This window comes from Leuresthes tenuis, unplaced genomic scaffold, assembly GCF_036924035.1.
Source record: "Leuresthes tenuis unplaced genomic scaffold, fLeuTen1.0.hap1 SCAF_13, whole genome shotgun sequence".
Lineage (NCBI taxonomy): Eukaryota > Metazoa > Chordata > Actinopteri > Atheriniformes > Atherinopsidae > Leuresthes > Leuresthes tenuis.
Window position 1 is genome coordinate 1445740 of NW_027325367.1, and position 19096 is coordinate 1464835.

General features: G+C 47.9%; 1 protein-coding gene across 1 annotated transcript; it reads right to left on the minus strand.

Moving 5' to 3' along the window:
- Positions 1–1809: 1809 nt before the first annotated feature.
- Positions 1810–18877, minus strand: gje1a (gap junction protein epsilon 1a). Its single transcript, XM_072362108.1, has 4 exons — positions 18792–18877; positions 17660–17842; positions 12517–12714; positions 1810–2012 (listed from the first exon to the last, which is right to left on the minus strand). The coding sequence occupies exons 1-4, from the start codon at positions 18819–18821 to the stop codon at positions 1815–1817; spliced, it is 609 nt and encodes a 202-aa protein (XP_072218209.1). The 5' UTR covers positions 18822–18877; the 3' UTR covers positions 1810–1814.
- Positions 18878–19096: the final 219 nt, after the last annotated feature.

Genomic DNA, 19096 nt, shown 5'->3' on the forward strand with positions numbered 1-19096 from the left:
ATGGTTCGGCGCCGCTGGGCTGGAGGAGTTTAGGTTTCTCAGGGTCTTCACCGGTGGTTTGGGCATCGAATCATGATGAAAAAGCAGCCGATCTCCAGCTGACCTCTGAGGTGACCCAAGGTCATTCAGCCTGAAGGAGGCCTCACATGCAGATGTTCAAAGATGCTTTGCATGAGAAACTGTAAATTGAGTTGAATATTCATTGTTTTAAAGAGGATTACGACCTGAAGTACATACATGATACACCAGTTCCAGTGTTTAAAGGGCATTTCCTGTCTTTATGGCTTAATAAACTATGATTATTATCCTGCAAACTGAGCCTGATGAGTTCACAGAACAGACCCAGACACCTTGATGCTGCTTCAAAGATGCGCTGCTAATTAAAATGTTGTGACTAAGCCTCGAGGGAAGAGATGTCGCATCAAAGAATGAAGAATTAAGCAGATGATAGAATTTGTTTGACACTGTTTTGACCCACTTTTGCAGATTAGCTAACATTGTGTCACACAGATAATACCAAAGGAAGAAATCTCCTGCTTGACTGGAGTTTTACTTTTTTATTTCGTGTAAACAAGGTGACAGAAATTTTAGGCAAAATTTGAACCCATCTTCCACAGGAGCCTGTTTCAGACCCTTTTCATTCCCCTCGGAGCGTCTGAATGTGTAGTAAAAGGGTTTGAAAAAGGGTTCGATCCACCTTTGTCTGGTAATGCAATTTAGTACCTGAGATGATAAACAGATTGCTGAAAACTTCAAAACAAAAGATGGATGGATGTCTGATTAAGAAAGAAAAAGAACAGAACGTGAGAGGTAATCATTTCCAAAGTACACGGACACAGTTACAGAAAGTCGTGATGCTTGGAGCAAAGAGGTGGTGATAAACTGAGGTTCCACAGCTCTGAATCAGACACAAGCTTAAATTCATCCATTCTGAAGCACCGCTTTGCATTTTCATCACTTCTAACAGCATTAAGGCCGGAGGAGCCTTCAGTAGCACTCAGCTCAGAAAACTCTAATAAAACTGGGGTTTAAAAATCATCTGGACATTTAGCACTATTAAATACTGTAAAGATTCCATTTTCAACACTTTTCTAAAATAAATTTAAGTTACTGATCTTTCAGGATTAAAAACCTTTCCCTTTTATCGATGACATCAAACCCACTGGAGCCGGTATCTTTGGAAAACTCTATTTCTGCTGGATGGGGTCCTTTCTGCCTCCGACACCTTTCTGGTGCTTTGGTTCGGTGCTACAGCCGAAGGCTGTTTGGGATCCACCGACCGGACCGATGAAACGTCCGACCGCTCTGATCTCAGACACATCCGGAGGCACCGACCGTCACACATGGAAGCGTTGATGGTGCCGACCTTCACAGCTTCTCCAGCAGAAGTCTGTCAATCATAAAGTCTTTCAATCAAAGCTTTCCACAACTCGAAATCTCCTGAAATGGAGCTCCGTTGTTGGCTCAGTCAGAGCCAAAAGAGAAGGACCTGCAGCTAATGCTTCCAGGGGTTCCTTCTCTGAATCAGAAGGATCTCAGGGACCCCCAGGCTGTGAAAGAAAGCCCAAAGTTCTGTCCATCCCCTCCCTCAATGGATCAGTCGGAGGCACACATCCTCTGCATTCATACAACACCTTGGACACAGACCCACAGACGTCTGAAAACACCAGCTGATGAGGACTCTGCAGTTATGGCAACAACAGCTCTGACCCCCTCGGTGCTCCTCACCCAGGATGGACCACAGCTGAGGTTTGGCTTGGCTTCACAGCCGGGTCACAGCCCACATGTTTCCACTCGTTGCAGGTTTACCGGCGTCAGTGATTGTTGAGATAACCGAGCCGCCGGCAGAGGATCTCAAAGATCTCGGCGATGCAGAGGAGAATGGTGATGACCGTGAAGGTGTACATGGCGCTGAGGAAGATGGTTTTCTCAAAGTGTTCCGGCACCATGCACTTGGTCACATTGAAGGCCTTCTCCAGAGCGCTGGCGTCGCACGTGAACAGCGGGTGGACCTGAAGGAGAAAGACAAACGTGAGCTTCCATCCACCAGCTTACATCCCTCACGATCCGCTGGAGGCTGGAAGCTAACCGGCACCAGCTGCGCCTTCCTGAAAGGAAAAGCAGGACGACCGACTGCGGGTTCATTAGAAATCACCGTCTAACACGAACCACAACGACTCGATTAATTGGGAACTTTTAATTCTCCGTGAAATGAAATGATCGTTCAGCTTTAATTTCACTGAGGTGGGAGTTCTGTTCTGTCTGTGAAGCTGCAGTTTGAGCTTTAATTACTTTGTTTTCGATCACCACACGGTTCCTCACATGAAGCCGGAGGATTTTTCTGTCAGAATGATCATGTGTGCAGTTTGCTGTTCATTTAGAGACAAAACGAGACAAAGTGAGACAAAACGAGACAAAACGAGACAAAACGAGACAAAACGAGACGAAACGAGACGAAACGAGACAAAACGAGACAAAACGAGACAAAACGAGACAAAACGAGACAAAACGAGACAAAACGAGACAAAACGAGACAAAACGAGACAAAACGAGACAAAACGAGACAAAGTGAGACAAAGTGAGACAAAACGAGACAAAACGAGACAAAACGAGACAAAGTGAGACAAAGCGAGACAAAGCGAGACAAAGCGAGACAAAACGAGACAAAACGAGACAAAACGAGACAAAGTGAGACAAAGTGAGACAAAACGAGACAAAACGAGACAAAGTGAGACAAAACGAGACAAAGTGAGACAAAACGAGACAAAGTGAGACAAAACGAGACAAAGTGAGACAAAACGAGACAAAGTGAGACAAAACGAGACAAAACGAGACAAAGTGAGACAAAACGAGACAAAACGAGACAAAGTGAGACAAAACGAGACAAAACGAGACAAAACGAGACAAAGTGAGACAAAGTGAGACAAAACGAGACAAAACGAGACAAAACGAGACAAAACGAGACAAAACGAGACAAAACGAGACAAAGTGAGACAAAACGAGACAAAACGAGACAAAACGAGACAAAACGAGACAAAACGAGACAAAGTGAGACAAAACGAGACAAAACGAGACAAAACGAGACAAAACGAGACAAAACGAGACAAAGTGAGACAAAGTGAGACAAAACGAGACAAAACGAGACAAAACGAGACAAAGTGAGACAAAACGAGACAAAACGAGACAAAACGAGACAAAACGAGACAAAGTGAGACAAAGTGAGACAAAACGAGACAAAACGAGACAAAACGAGACAAAACGAGACAAAGTGAGACAAAACGAGACAAAACGAGACAAAGTGAGACAAAGTGAGACAAAGTGAGACAAAACGAGACAAAGTGAGACAAAGTGAGACAAAGTGAGACAAAACGAGACAAAACGAGACAAAACGAGACAAAACGAGACAAAGTGAGACAAAGTGAGACAAAACGAGACAAAACGAGACAAAGTGAGACAAAGTGAGACAAAGTGAGACAAAACGAGACAAAGTGAGACAAAACGAGACAAAGTGAGACAAAGTGAGACAAAGTGAGACAAAACGAGACAAAACGAGACAAAAGGAGACAAAACGAGACAAAACGAGACAAAGTGAGACAAAGTGAGACAAAACGAGACAAAACGAGACAAAGTGAGACAAAGTGAGACAAAGTGAGACAAAACGAGAAAGTGAGACAAAGTGAGACAAAACGAGACAAAGTGAGACAAAGTGAGACAAAGTGAGGCTCTTCTGCAGGTATCGGACCTCTCAGATCTCAGGTGATCTGTGTGTTGAACCTTAGCTTCAGTAAAGATCTGATGTCTCAGCAGGACCTGGAGAAACCGGTCCATGCATTCATCTTTAGTCGGTTTGATTATTGTAAAAGCATCTTTAAAAAGTCAGTCAGACACCTGCAGCTCATCCAGAACTCATCCAGAACTCAGCTGCTGGAGTCCTACTGAGACCAAAGAAGTGGAGCACATCAGTCCAGCTGTGAGGTCTTTCCACCGGCTGCCGGTCCATCAGAGGATAGACTTTAAGGTTCTGATGCCGGTCCATCAGAGGATAGACTTTAAAGTTCTGATGCTGGTCCATCAGAGGATAGACTTTAAAGTTCTGATGCCGGTCCATCAGAGGATAGACTTTAAAGTTCTGATGCCGGTCCATCAGAGGATAGACTTTAAAGTTCTGCTGCCGGTCCATCAGAGGATAGACTTTAAAGTTCTGATGCCGGTCCATCAGAGGATAGACTTTAAAGTTCTGATGCCGGTCCATCAGAGGATAGACTTTAAAGTTCTGATGCTGGTCCATAAAGCTCTGAATGGTCCAAAATACATCAGTGACCTCCTGACCCACTATGAACCTCCCAGACCCCTCAGGTCATCTGGATCCGGTTCTTTATCAGTTCCCAGAGTCAGAACCAGACCTGGAGAAGCTGCATTCAGCTTCTATGCTCCACATGTCTGGAACAAACTCCCAGAAAGCCTCAGATCAGCTGAAACTCTCAGGATTTAAGTCCAGGTTGAAGAAAACATCTATTTTCAGCTGCATTTGAATAAGCTTGAGTTTCATATTTTAACTCCTGATTTTATCTATTGTTCTTATTTCTTTCTTTTGTTTAAATTTTAAATCATTCTTTTTATTTATTCTGTTTTAATGTCTCTGTAAAGCACCTTGTTGTTGAATTGTTCTGTACAGATAAACCTGCCTTGCCTCTTCTTCAGTGGATCACATTAAAGATGCTCTCTCTTGGTTAAAAGTTGGGGAAAAACGTCTTTTTGAGTCTTTCACACGACATTTAACACAAACCACTGGAGGCATCGGTAGGGTTCGGTGTCCACATGTGACCCGGAGAAGCCGGGAATCGAAGCACCGCCCTTCTGATTGATGGACGGCGGCTCTTCCCCTGAGCTACAGCTGCCAGTTTTCTTTTCTGGCAAACCTCAGCCAAGCTTTAAAACCTCCAGGGGTTGATTTCAGACGTAGCTGAAGCAGAAGAGGAGCTTTGCAGAGTTTCCATGTTTCAGTAAAGTTTGGAATGAATCTCTCCTGTATCTCTGTGTTAGATCACATCTGTCTGGATATGAAAGCATGAACCAGAGGTTACTCGCATGGCAACAAACAGATGAAATAAGCCGAATTAGAAGCTGAAAGAGCAGAGTTCCACAGGGATCCTGATCCATGCTGACGTTTCAGTGAGTGCGACACATCAGTGAAAGATACTTAATCAACACTGAGATGTCACAAGCTTCTTCTGGCACCTCACGCCTAAAGGCAATCTCCTGTGTCAAAATACTGGGTGTCAGGCATGAGGCCGACTGACAGGAACTGTAGGAAAGGTCAGATTTACCACCAACACTTGCTGGTGTGGCTGCCACCACTTTGTGTTGGTGTCCAGCAGCCTGCATCCGTCTCTGGAACCACTGGTTAGAGATTTATTCTGCCTGCTTCACAAAGAGTTCCTGCTTTCATGTTCAAACAGCAGAAGATAAACCCAGAAAGGACGAAACCAGAAACAGGATCTCCTTTAGGAAGCACCGGACCGTCCTTTAGGAGAGAAAGGAGCTCCGACGCTTCCTTAAGGATCTCCTTTAGGAAACACCGGACCGTCCTTTAGGAGAGAAAGGAGCTCCGACGCTTCCTTAAGGATCTCCTTTAGGAAACACCGGACCGTCCTTCCTGAGAGAAAGGAGCTCCGACGCTTCCTTAAGGATCTCCTTTAGGAAACACCGGACCGTCCTTCATGAGAGAAAGGAGCTCCGACGCTTCCTTAAGGATCTCCTTTAGGAAACACCGGACCGTCCTTCAGGAGAGAAAGGAGCTCCGACGCTTCCTTAAGGATCTCCTTTAGGAAACACCGGACCGTCCTTCATGAGAGAAAGGAGCTCCGACGCTTCCTTAAGGATCTCCTTTAGGAAACACCGGACCGTCCTTCCTGAGAGGAAGGAGCTCCGACGCTTCCTTAAGGATCTCCTTTAGGAAACACCGGACCGTCCTTCCTGAGAGAAAGGAGCTCCGACGCTTCCTTAAGGATCTCCTTTAGGAAACACCGGACCGTCCTTCCTGAGAGGAAGGAGCTCCGACGCTTCCTTAAGGATCTCCTTTAGGAAACACCGGACCGTCCTTCCTGAGAGAAAGGAGCTCCGACGCTTCCTTAAGGATCTCCTTTAGGAAACACCGGACCGTCCTTCAGGAGAGAAAGGAGCTCCGACGCTTCCTTAAGGATCTCCTTTAGGAAACACCGGACCGTCCTTCCTGAGAGAGAGGAGCTCCGACGCTTCCTTAAGGATCTCCTTTAGGAAACACCGGACCGTCCTTCATGAGAGAAAGGAGCTCCGACGCTTCCTTAAGGATCTCCTTTAGGAAACACCGGACCGTCCTTCCTGAGAGAAAGGAGCTCCGACGCTTCCTTAAGGATCTCCTTTAGGAAACACCGGACCGTCCTTCATGAGAGAAAGGAGCTCCGACGCTTCCTTAAGGATCTCCTTTAGGAAACACCGGACCGTCCTTCATGAGAGAAAGGAGCTCCGACGCTTCCTTAAGGATCTCCTTTAGGAAACACCGGACCGTCCTTCATGAGAGAAAGGAGCTCCGACGCTTCCTTAAGGATCTCCTTTAGGAAACACCGGACCGTCCTTCAGGAGAGAAAGGAGCTCCGACGCTTCCTTAAGGATCTCCTTTAGGAAACACCGGACCGTCCTTCAGGAGAGAAAGGAGCTCCGACGCTTCCTTAAGGATCTCCTTTAGGAAACACCGGACCGTCCTTCCTGAGAGAAAGGAGCTCCGACGCTTCCTTAAGGATCTCCTTTAGGAAACACCGGACCGTCCTTCATGAGAGAAAGGAGCTCCGACGCTTCCTTAAGGATCTCCTTTAGGAAACACCGGACCGTCCTTCCTGAGAGAAAGGAGCTCCGACGCTTCCTTAAGGATCTCCTTTAGGAAACACCGGACCGTCCTTCATGAGAGAAAGGAGCTCCGACGCTTCCTTAAGGATCTCCTTTAGGAAACACCGGACCGTCCTTCCTGTGAGAAAGGAGCTCCGACGCTTCCTTAAGGATCTCTTTTAGGAAACACCGGACCGTCCTTCAGGAGAGAAAGGAGCTCCGACGCTTCCTTAAGGATCTCCTTTAGGAAACACCGGACCGTCCTTCCTGAGAGAAAGGAGCTCCGACGCTTCCTTAAGGATCTCCTTTAGGAAACACCGGACCGTCCTTCCTGAGAGAAAGGAGCTCCGACGCTTCCTTAAGGATCTCCTTTAGGAAACACCGGACCGTCCTTCCTGAGAGAAAGGAGCTCCGACGCTTCCTTAAGGATCTCCTTTAGGAAACACCGGACCTTCCTTCAGGAGAGAAAGGAGCTCCGACGCTTCCTTAAGGATCTCCTTTAGGAAACACCGGACCGTCCTTCATGAGAGAAAGGAGCTCCGACGCTTCCTTAAGGATCTCCTTTAGGAAACACCGGACCGTCCTTCATGAGAGAAAGGAGCTCCGACGCTTCCTTAAGGATCTCCTTTAGGAAACACCGGACCGTCCTTCATGAGAGAAAGGAGCTCCGACGCTTCCTTAAGGATCTCCTTTAGGAAACACCGGACCGTCCTTCCTGAGAGAAAGGAGCTCCGACGCTTCCTTAAGGATCTCCTTTAGGAAACACCGGACCGTCCTTCAGGAGAGAAAGGAGCTCCGACGCTTCCTTAAGGATCTCCTTTAGGAAACACCGGACCGTCCTTCCTGAGAGAAAGGAGCTCCGACGCTTCCTTAAGGATCTCCTTTAGGAAACACCGGACCGTCCTTCCTGAGAGAAAGGAGCTCCGACGCTTCCTTAAGGATCTCCTTTAGGAAACACCGGACCGTCCTTCCTGAGAGAAAGGAGCTCCGACGCTTCCTTAAGGATCTCCTTTAGGAAACACCGGACCGTCCTTCAGGAGAGAAAGGAGCTCCGACGCTTCCTTAAGGATCTCCTTTAGGAAACACCGGACCGTCCTTCATGAGAGAAAGGAGCTCCGACGCTTCCTTAAGGATCTCCTTTAGGAAACACCGGACCGTCCTTCCTGAGAGAAAGGAGCTCCGACGCTTCCTTAAGGATCTCCTTTAGGAAACACCGGACCGTCCTTCCTGAGAGAAAGGAGCTCCGACGCTTCCTTAAGGATCTCCTTTAGGAAACACCGGACCGTCCTTCAGGAGAGAAAGGAGCTCCGACGCTTCCTTAAGGATCTCCTTTAGGAAACACCGGACCGTCCTTCCTGAGAGAAAGGAGCTCCGACGCTTCCTTAAGGATCTCCTTTAGGAAACACCGGACCTTCCTTCAGGAGAGAAAGGAGCTCCGACGCTTCCTTAAGGATCTCCTTTAGGAAACACCGGACCGTCCTTCAGGAGAGAAAGGAGCTCCGACGCTTCCTTAAGGATCTCCTTTAGGAAACACGGACCGTCCTTCAGGAGAGAAAGGAGCTCCGACGCTTCCTTAAGGATCTCCTTTAGGAAACACCGGACCGTCCTTCAGGAGAGAAAGGAGCTCCGACGCTTCCTTAAGGATCTCCTTTAGGAAACACCGGACCGTCCTTCCTGAGAGAAAGGAGCTCCGACGCTTCCTTAAGGATCTCCTTTAGGAAACACCGGACCGTCCTTCATGAGAGAAAGGAGCTCCGACGCTTCCTTAAGGATCTCCTTTAGGAAACACCGGACCGTCCTTCATGAGAGAAAGGAGCTCCGACGCTTCCTTAAGGATCTCCTTTAGGAAACACCGGACCGTCCTTCCTGAGAGAAAGGAGCTCCGACGCTTCCTTAAGGATCTCCTTTAGGAAACACCGGACCGTCCTTCAGGAGAGAAAGGAGCTCCGACGCTTCCTTAAGGATCTCCTTTAGGAAACACCGGACCGTCCTTCAGGAGAGAAAGGAGCTCCGACGCTTCCTTAAGGATCTCCTTTAGGAAACACCGGACCGTCCTTCAGGAGAGAAAGGAGCTCCGACGCTTCCTTAAGGATCTCCTTTAGGAAACATCGGACCGTCCTTCCTGAGAGAAAGGAGCTCCGACGCTTCCTTAAGGATCTCCTTTAGGAAACACCGGACCGTCCTTCCTGAGAGAAAGGAGCTCCGACGCTTCCTTAAGGATCTCCTTTAGGAAACACCGGACCGTCCTTCAGGAGAGAAAGGAGCTCCGACGCTTCCTTAAGGATCTCCTTTAGGAAACACCGGACCGTCCTTCCTGAGAGAAAGGAGCTCCGACGCTTCCTTAAGGATCTCCTTTAGGAAACACCGGACCGTCCTTCATGAGAGAAAGGAGCTCCGACGCTTCCTTAAGGATCTCCTTTAGGAAACACCGGACCGTCCTTCATGAGAGAAAGGAGCTCCGACGCTTCCTTAAGGATCTCCTTTAGGAAACACCGGACCGTCCTTCCTGAGAGAAAGGAGCTCCGACGCTTCCTTAAGGATCTCCTTTAGGAAACACCGGACCGTCCTTAATGAGAGAAAGGAGCTCCGACGCTTCCTTAAGGATCTCCTTTAGGAAACACCGGACCGTCCTTCATGAGAGAAAGGAGCTCCGACGCTTCCTTAAGGATCTCCTTTAGGAAACACCGGACCGTCCTTCCTGAGAGAAAGGAGCTCCGACGCTTCCTTAAGGATCTCCTTTAGGAAACACCGGACCGTCCTTCCTGAGAGAAAGGAGCTCCGACGCTTCCTTAAGGATCTCCTTTAGGAAACACCGGACCGTCCTTCCTGAGAGAAAGGAGCTCCGACGCTTCCTTAAGGATCTCCTTTAGGAAACACCGGACCGTCCTTCATGAGAGAAAGGAGCTCCGACGCTTCCTTAAGGATCTCCTTTAGGAAACACCGGACCATCCTTCCTGAGAGAAAGGAGCTCCGACGCTTCCTTAAGGATCTCCTTTAGGAAACACCGGACCGTCCTTCAGGAGAGAAAGGAGCTCCGACGCTTCCTTAAGGATCTCCTTTAGGAAACACCGGACCGTCCTTCATGAGAGAAAGGAGCTCCGACGCTTCCTTAAGGATCTCCTTTAGGAAACACCGGACCGTCCTTCATGAGAGAAAGGAGCTCCGACGCTTCCTTAAGGATCTCCTTTAGGAAACACCGGACCGTCCTTTAGGAGAGAAAGGAGCTCCGACGCTTCCTTAAGGATCTCCTTTAGGAAACACCGGACCGTCCTTCATGAGAGAAAGGAGCTCCGACGCTTCCTTAAGGATCTCCTTTAGGAAACACCGGACCGTCCTTCATGAGAGAAAGGAGCTCCGACGCTTCCTTAAGGATCTCCTTTAGGAAACACCGGACCGTCCTTCATGAGAGAAAGGAGCTCCGACGCTTCCTTAAGGATCTCCTTTAGGAAACACCGGACCGTCCTTCATGAGAGAAAGGAGCTCCGACGCTTCCTTAAGGATCTCCTTTAGGAAACACCGGACCGTCCTTCATGAGAGAAAGGAGCTCCGACGCTTCCTTAAGGATCTCCTTTAGGAAACACCGGACCGTCCTTCCTGAGAGAAAGGAGCTCCGACGCTTCCTTAAGGATCTCCTTTAGGAAACACCGGACCGTCCTTCCTGAGAGAAAAGAGCTCCGACGCTTCCTTAAGGATCTCCTTTAGGAAACACCGGACCGTCCTTCATGAGAGAAAGGAGCTCCGACGCTTCCTTAAGGATCTCCTTTAGGAAACACCGGACCGTCCTTCCTGAGAGAAAGGAGCTCCGACGCTTCCTTAAGGATCTCCTTTAGGAAACACCGGACCGTCCTTCCTGAGAGAAAGGAGCTCCGACGCTTCCTTAAGGATCTCCTTTAGGAAACACCGGACCGTCCTTCCTGAGAGAAAGGAGCTCCGACGCTTCCTTAAGGATCTCCTTTAGGAAACACCTGACCGTCCTTCATGAGAGAAAGGAGCTCCGACGCTTCCTTAAGGATCTCCTTTAGGAAACACCGGACCGTCCTTTAGGAGAGAAAGGAGCTCCGACGCTTCCTTAAGGATCTCCTTTAGGAAACACCGGTCCGTCCTTCCTGAGAGAAAGGAGCTCCGACGCTTCCTTAAGGATCTCCTTTAGGAAACACCGGTCCGTCCTTCCTGAGAGAAAGGAGCTCCGACGCTTCCTTAAGGATCTCCTTTAGGAAACACCGGACCGTCCTTCCTGAGAGAAAGGAGCTCCGACGCTTCCTTAAGGATCTCCTTTAGGAAACACCGGACCGTCCTTCCTGAGAGAAAGGAGCTCCGACGCTTCCTTAAGGATCTCCTTTAGGAAACACCGGACCGTCCTTCCTGAGAGAAAGGAGCTCCGACGCTTCCTTAAGGATCTCCTTTAGGAAACACCGGACCGTCCTTCCTGAGAGAAAGGAGCTCCGACGCTTCCTTAAGGATCTCCTTTAGGAAACACCGGACCGTCCTTCCTGAGAGAAAGGAGCTCCGACGCTTCCTTAAGGATCTCCTATAGGAAACACCGGACCGTCCTTCAGGAGAGAAAGGAGCTCCGACGCTTCCTTAAGGATCTCCTTTAGGAAACACCGGACCGTCCTTTAGGAGCGAAAGGAGCTCCGACGCTTCCTTAAGGATCTCCTTTAGGAAACACCGGACCGTCCTTCCTGAGAGAAAGGAGCTCCGACGCTTCCTTAAGGATCTCCTTTAGGAAACACCGGACCGTCCTTCCTGAGAGAAAGGAGCTCCGACGCTTCCTTAAGGATCTCCTTTAGGAAACACCGGACCGTCCTTCAGGAGAGAAAGGAGCTCCGACGCTTCCTTAAGGATCTCCTTTAGGAAACACCGGACCGTCCTTCAGGAGAGAAAGGATCTCCGACGCTTCCTTAAGGATCTCCTTTAGGAAACACCGGACCGTCCTTTAGGAGAGAAAGGAGCTCCGACGCTTCCTTAAGGATCTCCTTTAGGAAACACCGGACCGTCCTTCCTGAGAGAAAGGAGCTCCGACGCTTCCTTAAGGATCTCCTTTAGGAAACACCGGACCGTCCTTCCTGAGAGAAAGGAGCTCCGACGCTTCCTTAAGGATCTCCTTTAGGAAACACCGGACCGTCCTTCCTGAGAGAAAGGAGCTCCGACGCTTCCTTAAGGATCTCCTTTAGGAAACACCGGACCGTCCTTCCTGAGAGAAAGGAGCTCCGACGCTTCCTTAAGGATCTCCTTTAGGAAACACCGGACCGTCCTTCCTGAGAGAAAGGAGCTCCGACGCTTCCTTAAGGATCTCCTTTAGGAAACACCGGACCGTCCTTCCTGAGAGAAAGGAGCTCCGACGCTTCCTTAAGGATCTCCTTTAGGAAACACCGGACCGTCCTTCATGAGAGAAAGGAGCTCATTCTGTCCCACAATGCCTTGCAGCTGCAGCTTTTATAGCAGCGCTCCATCATTTTCCTCCAGTCGTTCTAACTGATTCATAAATATGAGGACAGGAGGATGAGCAGCCTGTGACAGAACTATACTGTTTAGATGCATCTAAATGTGAAGGAGAGCCCGAAACATGTAAAAAGGATCCATTTCTGCTAAAATCTTTAAGCCCCAGAGGAAGATGGAGAGCTGCAGAGTTAAAATCTTTAAAAACCGACCCACCTGAAAGCCAAAGAGATGTCTTTGGAGCCAGAAGGCGATGACTTCCAGAATGATGCGCAGCAGAACGGAGATGATGTAGAAGACGGTGTAGATGGGTCGTTCCAGGATCTCCTCTTGGTCGATGTTCTTACAGGCGGCGTACAGGTGGAAGACCGCCCCAGGAACCAGAACCGTCACCAGCTGTAACGCCCAGAAGACCTGCAGAGGACAGCAGGAAAGGACGGGGGGGTTAGAGGAGGTTTGATTTCCAGGATTCAATGAGGTGGAAGACAGCAGAACATTTAGAGGACTAAATGAGTGAAGGAAGAACTCAGAGGAGGGGACAAAAGCATGAAAAAGACAGCATCCGTTCATTTGTTACGACTTGACTGGGTTTAAAGTGGCCGTTTAGTTTGTGCACAAAAGTGGAAAATAGAATTTATGTGTCAGGAAAGTGACGCTGGCAGGAATCCAGTCGGGTGCAATGATGATAAATCTCCCAAATTACAACAATAGAGCAAAGTGTTCATGCTGACAGCCACCGAGGCGCTTCTGACTGTAAATGGAAACCCAGACACTGCATGGGCTGGAGCAGGAGAAACAGGGAAAAATTCTGCTTTTTGCATTCAAAACAGAGACTTCTGGTGCATCCCGTCCTGCATATGGGTTTTAATAACAGCTCACTGGTCTTTGTTTGTTTGTCTTTAGCACAAATTAGCTTCACATCAGTATTTACCCCGTCTGACAGGGCAGTTCCTGCTCCGTCTGTCCGAGCTGCACAAAGAGCTTTCATTCATCCTCCAGCTGCTTCAGAGGCTTTCTGCTTGTTGTATGAAGCGTGCTGCAGGATCCTTTTCCACAGTCAGACATACGATCGTCTGACTGTTCATACAGAAATGTTCCCACAGTATCCCAGAGTGGAGGATCGTTTTCAGAAGCTACGACACGAAGCAGCAGAGATCTCAGAACATGGAGGACGCTGGATTTCCCACCCAGTGACGACTGGTTTCTGTGTTTTATAACAGGTCGAACGGCTCAGTTTGTGAACTGAAGACTTTATTTTAACAAAAAAAAGCAGCCGAAAACTAAACTAATGAAAGACCAAACTAACCAGAAGATAACCAGGAAACAACGGCATGAATCTGACAGACTGAGACAAATAAAGGAGCTGAAACACTGCTGGAGCAGCAGAGTAAAAGTGACTCAGGATTAAACAGGAGGTGAAACAGAGTAAAGCAGAAACTAAACTGAGACCTGGACTAAAACATAAGAATACAGATGAATAGAAAACAAAAGAAAGAACGGCTAATTATAAAAGAGAGACAAGAAAACAGGAAAAAAACGAGGAAATCTGACCCAAAGTAAGAAAATCAAAAAGAAAAACATCAAAATAAAGCAACAAAAAACAAAATAAAACAGGAAAAACATCAAAATAAAGCAACAAAAAACAAAATAAAACAGGAAAAACATCAAAATAAAGCAACAAAAAACAAAATAAAACAGGAAAAACATCAAAATAAAGCAACAAAAAACAAAAGAAAACAGGAAAAACATCAAAATAAAGCAACAAAAAACAAAAGAAAACAAAAAAAAAAACAAAACAAAAAAATAAGAGAAAAAAACCATCAAAATAAAACACAAAAACAGAAAAAAACAAACAGATTAATTAATCTGAGCGCTGACTGAGTTTAATCGTGTTTAATATAATTAAAATGAGACATTCTGCTGCTTTGCTCCATACATCAACAGTTTTATAGTATGAGGGAGGTGTCGCCCCCCCGCTGGGTTTTATTTCACAGGAAACAAAGATTAAAACACCCACAGAGATCATGTTTCTCCAGTTTTAGCTTCTCTTCATTGGCTCCCTGTTAGATTCAGAATAGAATCTAAGATTCTTCTCCTCACATATAAAGCTCTTAATGACCGAGCTCCATCATATCTTAAAGATCTCACAGTTGGATATTTCCCCAACAGAGCACTTTGCTCTCAGGCTGCAGGTTTCCTTGTGGTTCCCAGAGTTTCTAAAAGCAGAATGGGAGGCAGAGCCTTCAGTTATCAGGCCCCTAAAAGCAGAATGAGAGGAAGAGCCTTCAGTTATCAGGCCCCTAAAAGCAGAATGGGAGGCAGAGCCTTCAGTTATCAGGCCCCTAAAAGCAGAATGGGAGGCAGAGCCTTCAGTTATCAGGCCCCTAAAAGCAGAATGGGAGGCAGAGCCTTCAGTTATCAGGCCCCTAAAAGCAGAATGGGAGGCAGAGCCTTCAGTTATCAGGCCCCTAAAAGCAGAATGGGAGGCAGAGCCTTCAGTTATCAGGCCCCTAAAAGCAGAACGGGAGGCAGAGCCTTCAGTTATCAGGCCCCTAAAAGCAGAATGGGAGGCAGAGCCTTCAGTTATCAGGCCCCTAAAAGCAGAGTGGGAGGCAGAGCCTTCAGTTATCAGGCCCCTAAAAGCAGAGTGGGAGGCAGAGCCTTCAGTTATCAGGCCCCTAAAAGCAGAGTGGGAGGCAGAGCCTTCAGTTATCAGGCCCCTAAAAGCAGAATGGGAGGCAGAGCCTTCAGTTATCAGGCCCCTAAAAGCAGAATGGGAGGCAGAGCCTTCAGTTATCAGGCCCCTAAAAGCAGAATGGGAGGCAGAGCCTTCAGTTATCAGGCCCCTAAAAGCAGAATGGGAGGCAGAGCCTTCAGTTATCAGGCCCCTAAAAGCAGAATGGGAGGCAGAGCCTTCAGTTATCAGGCCCCTAAAAGCAGAACGGGAGGCAGAGCCTTCAGTTATCAGGCCCCTAAAAGCAGAATGGGAGGCAGAGCCTTCAGTTATCAGGCCCCTAAAAGCAGAATGGGAGGCAGAGCCTTCAGTTATCAGGCCCCTAAAAGCAGAACGGGAGGCAGAGCCTTCAGTTATCAGGCCCCTAAAAGCAGAACGGGAGGCAGAGCCTTCAGTTATCAGGCCCCTAAAAGCAGAATGGGAGGCAGAGCCTTCAGTTATCAGGCCCCTAAAAGCAGAATGGGAGGCAGAGCCTTCAGTTATCAGGCCCCTAAAAGCAGAATGGGAGGCAGAGCCTTCAGTTATCAGGCCCCTAAAAGCAGAACGGGAGGCAGAGCCTTCAGTTATCAGGCCCCTAAAAGCAGAACGGGAGGCAGAGCCTTCAGTTATCAGGCCCCTAAAAGCAGAACGGGAGGCAGAGCCTTCAGTTATCAGGCTCCTAAAAGCAGAATGGGAGGCAGAGCCTTGATTTATCAGGCCCCTAAAAGCAGAATGGGAGGCAGAGCCTTCAGTTATCAGGCCCCTAAAAGCAGAATGGGAGGCAGAGCCTTCAGTTATCAGGCCCCTAAAAGCAGAATGGGAGGCAGAGCCTTCAGTTATCAGGCCCCTAAAAGTAGAATGGGAGGCAGAGCCTTCAGTTATCAGGCCCCTAAAAGCAGAATGGGAGGCAGAGCCTTCAGTTATCAGGCCCCTCTCTGCGGAACCAGCTGCCAGTTTGCTCAGTTTGGTGAAGATGAAGCAGATCAAACTGTGGCCTTCAGCTCCTCTGAGGCAGCATATTGATGCTCAAGCTGCCAGTTTCCGTCGGATCTGAGTGTTTTTCTGTGGAGACTTAGATAATTAAGAGGGAGAGAGCTCCACATTTGGCCGGACTGTGGAGGTTTCGGTGTGCCAACACAGTCGGGGACCTGTTGGTTATGGTGCGATGACTTCCTCTCTGAGGACAGCAGAGATTCAGACACTTTCTGCATCGATCTGAGCTGTGGATCCATTTTAAACACCTTAGAAAAGATCAGTTACAGATCGCTGGCTGTGAAAAACACTCCTGGCTCCATCTTTATGGAGCAGAGAGATGGAAAAGTGTTGGTTTAGGCTCAGTTTCAGAAATGAAAAGACACCGACTCAGAGTCTTTTTCTCCTGTTTTCTTGGACCAACCTTCTACTCATCTTCTTTTATTCCATTAATAGAGGAGCTCAAACCATGTGCTGCCTGAATCATGTTGGAATACGTTTAAACCACCAGGGAGGAAATAATCCTCAGTTTTTGAGTCCAGAACGTCTCTGAACCTCGATGTGGGCTGAAGAGAATTAAGAATTAAAGATGCTGTTATGTAACTCTGAAGGACGTCTCTATGTTAAACCATCTAAAGAAGTCTGAAGCACCTGAAACATGTCAATACTTTACATTCATTGACCTTATTCTACAGTTTTCTGACCCAACGGGTCATTTGGATGGTCTGAACCTGGTTCTGAACCTTCCATGAACAGCACTATGGTGCAGTTTGGAGATGCTGTTATGTAACGTCTCCATGTTAAACCATCTAAAGAAGTCTGAAGCACCTGAAACATGTCAATACTTTACATTCATTGACCTTATTCTACAGTTTTCTGACCCAACGGGTCATTTGGATGGTCTGAACCTGGTTCTGAACCTTCCATGAACAGCACTATGGTGCAGTTTGGAGATGCTGTTATGTAACGTCTCCATGTTAAACCATCTAAAGAAGTCTGAAGCACCTGAAACATGTCAATACTTTACATTCATTGACCTTATTCTACAGTTTTCTGACCCAACGGCTCAGTCGGATGGTCTGAACCTGGTTCTGAACCTTCCATGAACAGCACTATGGTGCAGTTTGGAGATGCTGTTATGTAACGTCTCCATGTTAAACCATCTAAAGAAGTCTGAAGCACCTGAAACATGTCAATACTTTACATTCATTGACCTTATTCTACAGTTTTCTGACCCAACGGGTCATTTGGATGGTCTGAACCTTCCATGCACAGCACTATGGTGCAGTTTGGAGATGCTGTTATGTAACGTCTCCATGTTAAACCATCTAAAGAAGTCTGAAGCACCTGAAACATGTCAATACTTTACATTCATTGACCTTATTCTACAGTTTTCTGACCCAACGGGTCAGTCGGATGGTTTGAACCTGGTTCTGAACCTTCCATGAACAGCACTATGGTGCAGTTTGGAGATGCTGTTATGTAACGTCTCCATGTTAAACCATCTAAAGAAGTCTGAAGCACCTGAAACATGTCAATACTTTACAATATCTGACCGGCTGGCATCGGTCCCTCATTCATTGACCTTCCTTCTACAGTTTTCTGACCCAACATGGGTCAGTTGGATGGTTTGAACCTGGTTCTGAACCTCCATATGGTGCAGTTTGGTCCCACCTGAGGTGTTATGGGTCTGAACTGGTTGTAGCAGAACAGGTTGAGCTCGCGGCGGTCGGGGTCGCAGCTGAAGTGCAGAGCCTCATTCCCATAGACGGCGAAGCCGAGCACGCCCAGGAAGAACATCCGCACCGAGCCGAAGAACAGGGTGTGGAACTGGCCGATCACCGTGGGAGGCCTGAGCTGCAAACAGGCAAACAGGAGCTCGTTAGAGTGAGCAGACACATGCACACAGACAGAAAGGGAGAGAAAACGGCTGTGGTCAGCAGCTGGGACACTGGGAACAAAACCATCTCTTCACCTGCTCTGCCACCGGCGCCATTTACACTCAGCAAAGGGCCTTTTGGACCACAAAGGTGTCAGGAAGACGAGGAAAAGTTGGAGAAGTTAGAGGAGAGCTGGCGTCAGAGAGCCGACTCAGCTGAAAGGGGAACTTACGCAGCCTTCGTAGAAGTTTCTGATGTAGTTTAAGGACATGTTTCGCTTGCTGAGGTCTCCTGTGTTTCCCGGGGAAGCTCCGGGCCGTCATGGCCGCTTTGCTACTGGCACCACTTACAGGCCAGGACTCCAGAAGCTGCAGCTGAACCCCCCTGCCTCCTGAAAGCCCGGGTCAATGCGCGCTCTTTGGCCTATTATCCCTCCATCAATTGACTCACTCAGTAGAATAAAGACAACAGGAACAGAGGGGCCAACAATGGCCTTTGGGGGCATGTGGTCCCTGTTTTATAATCCCTACAGAACTATGTCAGCGAAAAAAACAGCCTCTGAGGCCACAAAGCAGCGAGATGGCAAACAGAAACACAAAGCAGCGCGTCAGGGGAAGGATCAGGCAGCTTTTCTTATGCTTTACCTGGAAGATGTGGAGCTTCCCTCGGAAAGAAAACACATTCTGCTGTTCTGGCACGTTTTAAAAAAAAGAAGAAGCCGCTTTAAACCAGATTTCTGTTTGAAATCAGAGACTTTGTGACACGATTAAATCAGCAAAGTCAAAGAAAAGAGAGGCGACAACACACCCCGCAGCGCAAAAGCTTCTGGAAAAGCTGTCCAAAACACACGCGCACACACGCACACCGGCCCAAATCTCACTTCAAACTCCAACAGCCAACAGTGAAATAAAATGAAGTCCACACACCAACCGTAATCCTGGCGGCGTGTTGTTCATTCCCCCCTCTTTTTTCCACTCACGGATCCTAATCTCATCCCAGCTGCGGCACCTGGCGGGACAGGCAGCGGAGTCAAGGCAGCGGGAGTCAAAGTGCGCCACTTCCGGTAGCGCCTTTCAAAGTAAAGGCGCAAAAATGAACGCGTGAAACGGCGGAGATTCACGCTCTATGAGATTATAGCAGATTATAGCACTTTAAAACATGCTGTGTTACTTAAAATAGACTAATTTAAGGGGGAAAGGACACTTTCACATGATATCTGACTTTAAACATG